Below are 12967 nucleotides of genomic sequence, written 5' to 3' on the forward strand. Positions count from 1 at the left end.
CTGACAGAATCTGTGCAGAAGATCTACAGTGCCGTGAAAAAGTATTTGACTCCTTTCTGATTTTCTCTACTTTTGCATATTTTTGATACTGAATGTTATCAGATCTTCAACCGAAACCCATGATTAGATAAAGGGAAACTGAGTTTACATTTAACAAACAAAAAATGGATACTTATTTTATTTATTTCATAAACACAGTTATGCAACACCCAATGCCCCTGTGTGTGAAAGTAATTGCCCTCTTACACTCAATAACTGGTTGTGCCATTTTTAGCTGCAATGACTGCAACCAAATTGTTCCTGTAGTCGTTGATCCGTCTCTCACGTCGCTGTGGAGGAATTTTGGCCCACTCATGCATGCAGAACTGCTTTAAGTCAGCGACATTTGTGGGTTTTCAAGCATGAACTGTTCATTTCAAGTCCTGTCACAACATCTCAATTGGGATTAGGTCTGGACTTTGACTAGGCCATTCCAAAACTTCAAATGTGTTGCTTTTTATCAATTTTCATTGTTAAATTAAATAAATGCAGATTTTATTGTGTTTCGGATCATTGTCTTGCTGCTTGACCCAGCTGTGCTTCAGCTTCAGCTCAAAGACGGATGGCCTGACATTCTCCTGTAGAAGGCACACATGTTAATTGAAATGCATTCCAGGTGACTACCTCATGAAGCTGGTTGAGAGAATGCGAAGAGTGTGCAGAGCTGTCATCAAGGCAAAGGGTGGCTACTTTGAAGAATCTCAAATATACTTTTTCACAGGACTGTAGGTGCTGCTGTAGGCCTTCTTTGGTTGGGGACGGAAGCACCAGATCATCAGCAAACAGTATTCATTTTATTTCCGAGTCCCGTAGGGTGAGGCCGGGTGCTGCAGACTGTTCTAGAGCCCACGCCAATTCATTGATATAAATGTTGAAGAGGGTGGGCTCAAGCTGCATCCCTGGCTCACCTCATGGCCCTGAGGAAAGAAATCTGTGTGTTTATTGCCAATTTTAACACACACTTGTTGTTTGTGTACATTGATTATATAATGTCATATTTTTTTCCTCCAACACCAGTTTCCATCAATTTGTACATCAGACTCTCATGCCAAATTGAGTCAAAACTAATTTTTTTAAAAACGAAATGAGAAAAATTAGCTTTTGTTTAGTTTATTTGTAAGGATTTTCAGGGTGTATACGTGGTCTGTCGTACGGTATTTTGGTAAGAAGCCAATTTGACATTGTCTTGGGACATTGTTTTCACTGCTATTGATGATACTGTAGAAGATTTAGCTGTTGACGCAGATTTCACGGTAATCATTGGGGTCAAATTTGTCTCCACTTTTGTGGATTGGTTCCAAATATTGTGAAGATGCCAGAGCTGAGGATAATATTGAGTTTAAGAATAGTCAATTTGAATTCAGGGGTCTGTATATTTTATCATTTAGTTCAGTATATCATCAATATACAGGCCTTTTTGGGTTGGAAGGTTTGTATTTAGTCCTGTAGCTTATCCAATGTAATTGGAGAATCCAATGGGTTCTGGTAGTACTTTTTAATAACTGATTCATAAATTATCATGTATACATTTCTGTTCTTGGTTCTTTGTTATATGGCCAAAAAGGTTGGAGAAGTATTTTATCCATACATCTTTATCCATAGGTAGCTCTTCGTGTTGTTGTTTGTGTTCCAATTTTCCCAGAAGGGATTTGATTCTATGGGTTCTTCCTTCACATTGAGCTTTCTGACATGCTGCTCCTTATTTTTTCTTAGTGCATTTCTGTACTGTTTTAGTGTTTCCTCATAGTGAAGGAACTACCCATAGAGCCAAAAGAACATAACTTCTCAGTCGCTGTGTCAGAAGAGCAGGATTCAGAGTTACATATATCGTATTGTACCTAAACTATAGGAATGGCTATAGATTTTTTTTTAAACATATCAAATATACAATACAATACAACACAACATGAATCTGTCTCTCTCCTTCTCACAGGGAAATGATGTCACAGAGGAACACTGCCCCTCCCCTTTCCACAAGCAGGGTAAATAGGACCTCTCATTGACCTCTCACCTATACCTCTCACCTCTGACCCCTCTCTCTGCTTTACTCTCCTCACTATCTGGCCATGCTGGAAAGGACAGAAGTACGTGGCAGTCTAAGCACTAATACAATGTTACCCACTAATCCTAACTTAAAGCCTCACCCTAACTAACTCCTTGCCTAAGCCCTACATTAGGGAACAAATATCACCTGTACACTGCACTGTAAACTCCAATGTGCTGTCATCACAAAATGTACATGCAAAAACACAGATATTAAAAACAATTCAAAAAAATATACCTGCAGTAGAGCATGCTGGGAAAAAGTTAATTTGTTATTATACTTCTCATTTAGTTTTGAGTCAGTACCACATATACATTTTAAGTAGTAATTACCTTTCATTGACTTTGAATTCAAATTACTATAAATATTTAAGTAAAAAATGCCTCGGGGTTTACTCGCTCATCATTTCTTACAATATTTCCACTTTTGTCCTTTCTAACATGCCCTTTTAGTGACTGACTACCCTGGTACAGCACCCTATCCAGTAAACTACCATATAAAGCTCATTATTAGTGAGATAGCAAGGCTGTTTTAAGGGGTGCCATGCTATTGTAAATGATAATGTGGGCTAAAATACTGGTCACACTTTATTTGGCTAGTCCGGACTTTCCGTCTGTAGATGCTCGAACAATGGTCATACTATCAACAAACTACCTGTTGATAAGCAATTGCTTGCTAAGCTTACGGTTAGGGTTAGGGTTAGAGCTAGGGTTAGAGTTAGGGTTAGAGTTAGGGTTAGAGCTAGGGTTAGAGTTAGGGTTAGAGCTAGGGTTAGAGTTAGGGTTAGGGTTAGGGTTAGAGCATCTACATATGGACTATCCGAAAAAGTGTTACAACACTGACCATCGGTGAAACCATCACTAATCATCCGTTTGCACATATGCATTTGGTTTAGTGTGTGTGTGTGTGTGTGTGTGTGTGTGTCGTTGGTTTGCCAATGCTTGTGTATGTTTGCCTGCTGTGCTCTGCATGCACTGCTTAGATTCCACAATCTGATATGCAATTGTGTTTACAGTATATTTGTGTGTGTGTGTGTCTCTCCCTCTCTCTTTTTGTGTGTATATGTTTGGAGTCATAGCTTCCCCACCTCTCCTTCTCCTCTGCTTTCCCTTCTCTATTCCACCATTCAAAAGTCAGATACATTGGGATTGAATCTCTAACCCTGCCTCTCAGTGTCCTCAGAGTTTGAGTGTGTATGAATGTGCGTGTGCGTGAACTCAGAGTTAGTGTGTGTGTTTGTTTGTCCAGAGTTTGAGTGTGTGTCAGTGTGTGTGTGTTATTTATGAATGTGTGTTTAAATACTATGTCTGCATGTTTGTGTGTCTTTTGTGTGTGTTTGTTTGTGACATTATCTGAATCACCATGCACCTTCTTAATGTGTATTTTTCTCCAGTCCAGTTGTAGTGGATGTGTGCATGTGTGGAGTGGTGAACAATAAACAAACAATGAATAAATGAGTTAATAAGGAAACCAAAGGAATCCTGTCTCTCTATATGTTCATGTGCATGTGACGTATGTTTGCACGCTTGTGTCACTGCTTCTCTCTCCTCTGAGCCTGAGCCACATGCTAACTATCATCACATGATCTCACCCATGCCCTCTTTTACACACACACACACACACACACACACACACACACACACACACACACACACAACAACACAAGCAGAGTCATCGAAAAGCTACTGACCCCCATTTACACACCCCTCTCCCTCCCCCCTGCTGTGCCTGGCTACTGTTGTTTGACCTTTGCCCCCGCTTGCAGGTGGGCGGAGCAGGTGTCCAGAGTTGGCCAATAACAATCACGCCCTCTGTGACACACCCTGTTTGGGGGGGCTGGACAATGAGCAGGTTCCCGTCAGCCGATTCGCCGGTGAGTGGCAACCTACTGAACATGGACCAATCAAAGCTGAGACTGGGCATGGGGCGGGGTAGAGAGGGGGGATGTCAGTGAAAGGAAATAAGAAGGGAGCGAGGGATCATGGAGAGGAGAAACAGTGGAACAGAAGTCAGGGTAGAGAGACATTGGAGAGGGTGGAGCGAGAGGGAGACCGTTTTTAGTCAAAACTGAGGTTCCTATGTTTCTAGCTGAGATTTTAATTACTATAAATGGAGAAAGTGAAGAGGGGAGCTATTCGGATTATATACCACATAAAATGTCGGTCTACTAGAGTTGTTTCATTGACAATTTGCTCAAATGGCTCAGGAAATAGATTCAGTGACATTGAAGGAAGAAAATATTGACCCAAAATAAATGAGGCTGTAATTGGTGATCCATCCATACCAAACACAAGACAGTGTATCTTTCTCAGCAGTTAGAACAGGAGGCTTCTTTCTTCTTATCATCCCCCCATCCTTCACTGCTGTGGTTGTTGTTCGTTCTTGTTGTTTTTCTCAATAGTGGGTAGTTATGCATTCTCTTCCTCCTCTCCTCCCAGCAAAAAGCTCCTGTGTGTGTGACAAAGTGTGTGTGTCTTCACATTTGTGTGTGAGCGCGTGTATGTGAGAGCATGTGTGTGTGTGAGAGTGTGGGTGTGTGGTTGTTCTCTTTGCTCCATCCCAGAGTTCCAAGTTCATGTTCAGTGTCTGCCAGCTCTGAGCCGCTTTGCTTATCGTCTGCGACTCATCCCTCCATCTCTCCTTCTCCTTTGCTTCTCCCTCGCTTGCCTGATGTCCTCTCTCTGCTGTGCTGAAGAAAGTTACAGTGAGGGAAGGCGAGTGAAAGGCTTTTTTCTCTATGCAAAGAGCAAGAGAAAACCCAGTGCAGTCTGTCAAGATCCAGGTGCTGGTTTTGGCAAGAACAACTAGTATCCAAAAACAGGTGTAAAAACTGCCCTTTAGCTTTGTTTCTCTAAGTCTGTAGCACTCTAACATGGGTGCTGTTTCCGTGGCCACCAACTCTCAAACGACTAGTCCCTGTTTTCCAGACTTTTTATCAAAAAGCTGTGTCTTAAAAGGAAGTCAATCTTTAAGGACTCTGCTTAAATTTAAAAATATTATAATAATTGCAGACGAAGCCTTAGCTCCTCCCATTCCTGTAACTCCCAACGTATTTCCCCCACTGCCCCCCCACCTCGCTCCCCCTACTGTGGTTGTTGTCAGATGAATTCTCTGTGCCGTAAATGTGTTCTATTCTCTCTCTTTGTTTCTCTCTATCCATCATTTAATATTTTCTGTCTCCTCTTTGATGCCCCTCCTCTCTATCTCTCTTTCGGATGGACAGATGCGGACTCATGCCCTGTGCACATTGAGGAATAGGTATGGCTATAGCTGTGGCTAGCTGATAGGTTAGAGATTGTTCACTAAACTTCGCACTTTCAGAAAAACTGAAAGCGCGAAGCACAGCATTTAATCATGGCAAGGAGGCAATCAAACAAGCAAAGCGTCAGTATAGAGACAAAGTAGAGTCACAATTCAATGGCTCAAACACGAGACGTATGTGGCAGGGTCTACAGTCAATCAGGGATTACAAAAAGAAAACCAGCCCCATCGCGGACATCGACGTCTTGCTCCCAGACAAATTAAACTTCTTTGCCTGTTTTGAGGACAATACAGTGCCACCGACATGGCCTGCTACCAAAGACTGTGGGCTCTCCTCTGATGTGAGTAAAACATTTAAACGTGTTAACCCTCGCAAGGCTGCCAGCCCAGATGGCATCCCTAGCCGCGTCCACAGAGCATGCACAGACCAGCTGTCTGGTGTGTTTACGGACATATTCAATCAATCCCTATCCCAGTCTGTTGTCCCCACATTTTTCAAGATGGCTACCATTGTTCCTGTTCCCAAGAAAGCAAAGGTAACTGAACTAAATGACTATCGCCAGGTAGCACTCACTTCTGTCATCATGAAGTGCTTTGAGAGACTATTCAAGGGTCATATCACCTCCACCCTACCTGACACCCTAGACCCACTCCAATTTGCTTACCGCCCAAATAGGTCCACAGACGATGCAATCGTCATCACACTGCCCTATCCCATCTGGACAAGAGGAATACCTATGTAAGAATGCTGTTCATTGACTACAGCTCAGCATTCAACTGGGAATTCAACTGGGTGCAACTGGGTCCTGGACTCCTTGCCGCCCCCAGGTGGTGAAGGTAGGAAACAACATCTCCATCCCGCTGATCCTCAACACTGGGGCCTCACAAGGATGCTTTCTCAGCCCTTTCCTGTACTCCCTGTTCACCCATGACTGCATGGTCATGCACTCCTCCAACTTAATCATCAAGTTTGCAGACAACACTACAGTGGTAGGCTTGATTACCAACATCGACGAGACAGCCTACATGGAGGAGGTGAGGGCTCTCGGAGTGTGGTGTCAGGATAATAACCTCTCACTCAACGTCAACAAAACAAAGGAGATGCACTACCTGTTATTAACCACTAGTAGCTGCATGATGTAGAGCAGTGACCTATCACCTTGGTCCTGGAGAGTCAAATGGTGTGGAGAGTTTATATTAGTTTCAGTCCAGCACTCAATCACCCATTTTGACTAATCCTCAAGGACACCTTGATTAGTTCAATCAGGTGCAGTCAGTGTTGGGCTGGTACAAAACCCTGCATCTAGCTACCGCAGCTCTCCTGTTTTTCAGGGACGAATCCAACTTGAGAAACACGTCTAGTAAAAGTGTTTTGTGCACATTTCTGAAGTTGGGATTGGTCCCTTATTGAATGTGCATCCAGCCCAGCAGGGCTCACTTTACCCCCCATCTCTATGACCAGTTACATGCTGACCACACTGCTCATGTCACGTGCGTTGCAAAATAATTGTGCACATACAGTGGCAAGAAAAGTATGTGAATCCTTTGATCTGATCTTCATCTAAGTCACAACAATAGACAAAACATAGTGTGCTTAAACTAATAACACAGAAATGATTTATTGAGTACATAATTTAAACATTAACAGTGTAGGTTTGAAAAAATATGTGATCCCCTTGGCTAATGACTTCTCCAAAAGCTAATTGGAGTCAGGAGTCAGCTAACCTGGAATCCAATCAATGAGAAGAGATTGGAGATGTTGGTTAGAGCTGCCTTACCCTATAAAAAACACTCACAAATTCTGAGTTTGCTATTCACAAGAAGCATTGCCTGATGTGAACCATGCCTCGAACACAAGAGATCTCAGAACACATAATATTAAGAATTGTTGACTTGCATAAAGCTGGAAAGGGTTACAAAAGTATCTCTAAAAGCCTTGATGTTCATCAGTCCACGGTAAGACAAATTGTCTATAAATTGAGAAAGTTCAGTACTGTTGCTACTCTCCCTAGGAGTGGCCATCCTGTGAAGATGACTGCAAGAGCACCGTGCAGAATGCTCAATGAGGTTTAAGAAGAATCCTAGAGTGTCAGCTAAAGACTTACAGAAATCTCTGGAACATGCTAACATCTCTGTTGACGAGTCTACGATACGTAAAACACCAAACAAGAATGGTGTTCATGGGAGGACACCACAGAAGAAGCCACTGTGGACCAAAAAAAACATTGCTGCACGTCTGAAGTTTGCAGAAGTGCACCTGGATGTTCTACAGCGCTACTGGCAAAATATTCTGTGTACAGATGAAACTACAGTTGAGTTGTTTGGCAGGAACACACAACACTATGTGTCGGGAGAAAAAAGGCACAGCACACCAACATCAAAACCTCATCCCAACTGTAAAGTATGGTGGATGGGAGCATCATGGTTTGGGGCTGCTTTGCTGCCTCAGGGCCTGGACAGCTTGCTATCATCGACGAAAAATGTATTCCCAATTTATCAAGACATTTTGCAGGAAAATGTTAGGCTATCTGACCGCCAATTGAAGCTCAACAGAAGTTGGGTGATGCAACAGGAGAATGACCAAAAACACAGAAGTAGATCAACAACAGAATGGCTTCAACAGAAGAAAATATACCTTCTGTAGTGGCCCAGTCAGAGTCCTGACCTCAACCCGATTGAGATGCTGTGGCATGATTTCAAGAGAGCAGTTCACACAAGACATCACAAGAATATTGCTGAACTGAAACAGTTTTGTATATAGGAATGGTCCAAAATTCCTTCTGACCGTTGTGCAGGTCTGATCCGCAACTACAGAAAACTTTTGGTTAAGGTTATTGCTGCCAAAGGAGGGTCAACCAGTTATTGAATCAAAGGGTTCACATACTTTTTCCACCCTGCACTTTGAATGTTTACACGGTGTGTTCAATAAAGACATGAAAACGTGTAATTGTTTGTGTGTTATTAGTTTAAGCAGGATGTGTTTGTCTATTGTTGTGACCTCGATAAATTTTGATCTGATCTTCATGACCAATTTATGCAGAAATCCAGGTATTTATAAAGGGTTCACATACTTTTTCTTGCCACTCTACATGTTATTCAATCATTGCACCCACACTGCTCGAGGGCGTCAACTAGCGTCTGCTTAGCCAGGCGCTAAAATAGAACTTGGTTCTATTTGTGACACTTGATGCGCTGCAAGTCCCGCCTCCCCTATCTCATCATTGGTTTTTAGGAGCATATACCCACCTGGGTGATTGAAAGATGAACTGAGGTCCCCAATCCAGTCCAGTTGGTTGTGGTAATGCACCTTAAAGTTGGTTGCCAACCGCCATATAAAGTCCAAACAAAAAGAAGAAACCTAAGGAGTAGAGATTACTCTAAACAAACTCGGTTTACCCTTTTATCTGTGGATTAACTCACGGAATAGAGGACCTTGTGCTTTTCAGGTAAAATAACAACCCAATGTTTATATTCCCAAGACAAATTAGCTTGCAACAGCAAGCTAGTTAGCTAAATTAACATAAATGTTTAAGGATTTTTTGACATGTCCCCAAATTAATATAGTACAGAGTTCGTTTTGATATTTCAACCTGCATGTGATGATCACGTCTGGTGTGGGTGGACAAAATTAACATGCACTCGATGGCGGGTGCGCACGGGCAAGTGGTCTGGTCAGCATGTTAGACTGGCCAGCCACAGACTTTAGACTACCATTAGGTGGAGAGAGACCACTAGGTGGAGAGAGACCAGCGAGCAGTTCTCAACACAAGGGCCTTGCATGTTGTTTTTATTTTACATCCTTTATCTCTCTCTCTCTCTCTCTCTCTCTCTCTCTCTCTCTCTCTCTCTCTCTCTCTCTCTCTCTCTCTCTCTCTCTCTCTCTCTCTCTCTCTCTCTCTCTCTCTCTCTCTCTCTCTCTCTCTCTCTCTCTCTCTCTCTCTCTCTCTCTCTCTCTCTCTCTCTCTCTCTCTCTCTCTCTCTCTCTCTCTCTCTCTCTCTCTCTCTCTCTCTCTCTCTCTCTCTCTCTCTCTCTCTCTCTCTCTCAGGTCTGATGTATCTGGGAGGATATAGGCCAGTGTTGGAGCCCCTCTCCCACCATGCCTCCACCAGTAATATCAACCTGGAGGAGCAGAGGGTGAAGACAATGGACAGTCAGAGTCCCAAACACATACCTCCCACACTACGCCGCTGACCACACACACACGCGTCCAATTTCGACCTCAGTGCTATAACAGCACACACTGATATGTTATTCATTTTAGGCAACCTCATGATTGCGCAGTAGACGTTCCTTACTGCATCTCCTCACCTGATTAACCAACTCCCATGTCCCTCATCCATCCTGAGGCAGTGTCCTCACTCAACCATCCCACACTTCTCTTCACTCTGGACTAAAGAGGAGGAACATTTATCTCAGTTGCTAATTCTAAAAGGGAAGTTTTGAAGACAAGGATTTAACCAATCCACAGTCCAAGAAGGAGACTGGTAGAGTTAGACCACTCCCCCCCTCAATGTGTCATAATGTCTTTCTTGTGTTTTGTGTCACGAGTTCGTCTTTTGAGATGCCTCCCCTTGCCTCTAACAACCAACCGGTCAGTGTACTCCGGTCCATGAACCAGAAATCTCTGGCTGTGGTTTTGCATAGAGCGCTCTGATGTCTCCAAGCAGCCCTACTGTACTCAGCAGTGTTCTGTCCTCCCACAACTACCTGGTCTGAATGGGATTATCCTTGTTAGCTAAGAAACTGGATGTGCTGTATGTGGTGGTGAATGGAGGATTTGATCCAAAATGGAGGACTTGATTTGCTCCAAAATGGTGGTAGATACTCAACTGTAAAGGAGACAGGGGAGAATGTCCGATGCCGATGGAGTATGTGTAACTCAGAGGGGAATGTAATGTAATGATTTGTTTGGGGATTATTAACTTTAGAAGAATGACCTCTGAACTTTGAACTACCCCATGTACCCCTTGCACACCTTTCCCAACACATACACCACCCTACAAAAACACGTGCTGTTTGATAGACAAACCTGAACCTTTTTCTCCTCATTTTGTGAAAACCTTTATTTTGTTTAATTTATGTTGTTTTTAGTGTAAAGCTCTCCTGGTAATTTTGTCACATGTTCTTGTGTTTTATTTGTTTAAACAAAAATGTGTTGTTTATTATGTGGATGATTATACAGTACCAGTCAAAATTTTGACACACCTACTCATTCAAGGATGTTTCTTTATTTTTACTATTTTCTACATTTTAGAATAATAGTAAACAACTATGAAATAACACATGGAATCATGTCGTAAAAAAACTGTTAAACAAATCAAAATATAGTTTAGATTTTAGATTCTTCAAAGTAGCCACCCTTTGCCTTGACAGCTTTGCACACTCTTAGGTATTTTCTTAAAACAGCATTGTTGGTTTAGGGCTTGTAAGTAAGCATTTCACTGTAAGGTCTACTACACCTGTTGTATTCGGCGCATGTGACAAATAAAATTAGATTTGATCTCAATTGGGTTGAGGCCAGGTCATCTGATGCAGCACTCAATCACTCTCCTTCTTGGTCAAATAACCCTTACACCGCCTGGAGGTGTGTTGGGTCATTGTCCTGTTGAAAAACAAATGAGGAATCCCACTAAGCACAAAAAGGATGGGATGGCGTATCGCTGCAGAATGCTGTGATAGTCATGCTGGTTAAGTGTGCCTTGAATTCTAAATAAATCACAGACAGTGTCACCAGCAAAGCACCCCCACACCTCCTCCTCCATGCTTCACAGTGGGAACCACACATGCGGAGAACATCCGTTCACCTACTCTGTGTCTCACAAAGACACGGCGGTTGGAAGCAAAAATCTCAAATATTAACTTATCAGACCAAACAACAGATTTCCACTGGTCTAATGTCCATTGCTCATATTTCTTGGCCCAAGCAGGTTTCTTCTTCTTATTGGAGTCTTTTAGTAATGGTTTCTTTTCAGCAATTCAACCATGAAGGCCTGATTCACGCCATCTCCTCTGAACAGTTGATGTTGAGATGTGTCTGTTACTTAAACTCTGAAGCTTTTATTTGGGCCGCTATTTCTGAGGCTGGTAGCTCTAATAAACATATTCTCTCCAGCAGAGGTAACTCTGGGGCTTCCTTTCCTGTGGCGGTTCTCATGAAAGACAGTTTCATCATAGCGATTGATGATTTTTGCGACTGCACTTGAAGAAACATTCATAGTTCTTGAAATGTTCCGCATTGACTGACCTTCATGTCTTAAAGTAATGATGAACTGTTGTTTCTCTTTGTTTATTTGAGCTGTTCCTGCCATAAAATGGACTTGGTATTTTACCAAATAGTGCCATCTTCTGTATACCACCCCTACCTTGTCACAACACAACTGATTGGCTCAAACGCATTAAGATGGGAAGAAATTCCACAAATTAACTTTTAACAAGGCACACCTGTTAATTGAAATGCATTCCAGGTGACTATCTCATGAAGCTGGTTGAGAGAATGCCAAGAGTTTGCAAAGCTGTCATGAAGGCAAAGGGTGGCTACTTTGAAGAATCTCAAATATAAAACATATGATATTTGATTTGTTTAACACTTTATTGGTTACTACATGATTCCATATGTGTTATTTCATAGTTTTGAATGAGTAGGAGCGTCCAAACTTTTGACTGGTACTGTATGTGAAATGATTAATTGTTTTGAAGTGCAACAATGAATGCACTTCTAGCTGTTACCTAGGCAACAGACTTTGCGGTGCATGAGGCGATTGTAGAGTAAAACATGAAAGTCTAGGTCAGTCTCAACAACCCTGTGTACCCTGTACCCACAGTGGTACACACCTCTGACCTTTCTGTATTGTCATTATGGGACGATCTCAATTGTATACTCCTTGCATCTTCTCTCTTCTCTCCTTGTCTTCTCAAAACCCATTGGAGGAGGTCAGAGTGGAGGGACCTCTGGCTTTCTCATCCAATGGGTTTTGAGAAGGAAATTAGGAGAGAGTATGTGAGGAGTATGCAATTGAGACCTTCCCATTGTCTCCAAATGACACCCTATTCCCTATATAGTGCATTACTTTGACCCAAGCCCAATTCTCCATATTGTGCACTACATTTGACCAGAGCCCAATTCCCCTTTAAGTAAAGGTAGTAAGCTATATGGGGAATAGGGTGCCATTTGAGATGCACAGATTGTCAATAAGACACACTATAGATGCCCTCTTCCTTATCCCCAACTACAAGCTGGCAACAGCTCTCAGTTAGCTAGTGTTTACACACTGTCAGCTCAAACACCCCTACCTGTATCCCTCTGATCTACGGTATATGGACCGTGGTTCACTTCTGTAGACCAGAGAAAGCATGGGATGCTTCCAAAATGTAACCCTATTTCCTATATAGTGCCCTTGATTGATTTGTGAAGGGAGCAATGTCTCGAGCATTGAGATTGTGGATGAGCTTGGTCAGGGTTCTAGAATAGAACAGAAAAGCCATGCTTACATTCCAGAATGGAGATTTATATGGTGGCGACTAGAGGTCGACAGATTAATCGGAATGGACGATTAATTAGGGCCGATTTCAAATTTTCATCACAATCGGAAATCGGTATTTTTGGATATATTTTTTTACACCTT

General features: G+C 42.4%; 1 protein-coding gene across 2 annotated transcripts in view; it reads left to right on the forward strand.

Moving 5' to 3' along the window:
• rnf157 (ring finger protein 157) overlaps positions 1–10460 on the forward strand; it is a 35139-nt gene extending 24679 nt beyond the window's left edge. The window contains exons 15-18 of one of the 2 annotated variants that reach the window (XM_021581018.3): positions 1973–2021; positions 3849–3956; positions 5307–5341; positions 9391–10460. In XM_021581018.3, coding sequence (XP_021436693.2) covers positions 1973–2021; positions 3849–3956; positions 5307–5341 — 192 coding nt within the window. In that variant the 3' untranslated portion in view covers positions 9391–10460. The remainder of the gene's footprint in view (positions 1–1972; positions 2022–3848; positions 3957–5306; positions 5342–9390) is intronic. The other variant, XM_021581017.3, reaches the window with a different exon arrangement.
• Positions 10461–12967: the final 2507 nt, after the last annotated feature.

The sequence above is a fragment of the Oncorhynchus mykiss genome, chromosome 23, assembly GCF_057628025.1.
Source record: "Oncorhynchus mykiss isolate SJ-2025 chromosome 23, ASM5762802v1, whole genome shotgun sequence".
Lineage (NCBI taxonomy): Eukaryota > Metazoa > Chordata > Actinopteri > Salmoniformes > Salmonidae > Oncorhynchus > Oncorhynchus mykiss.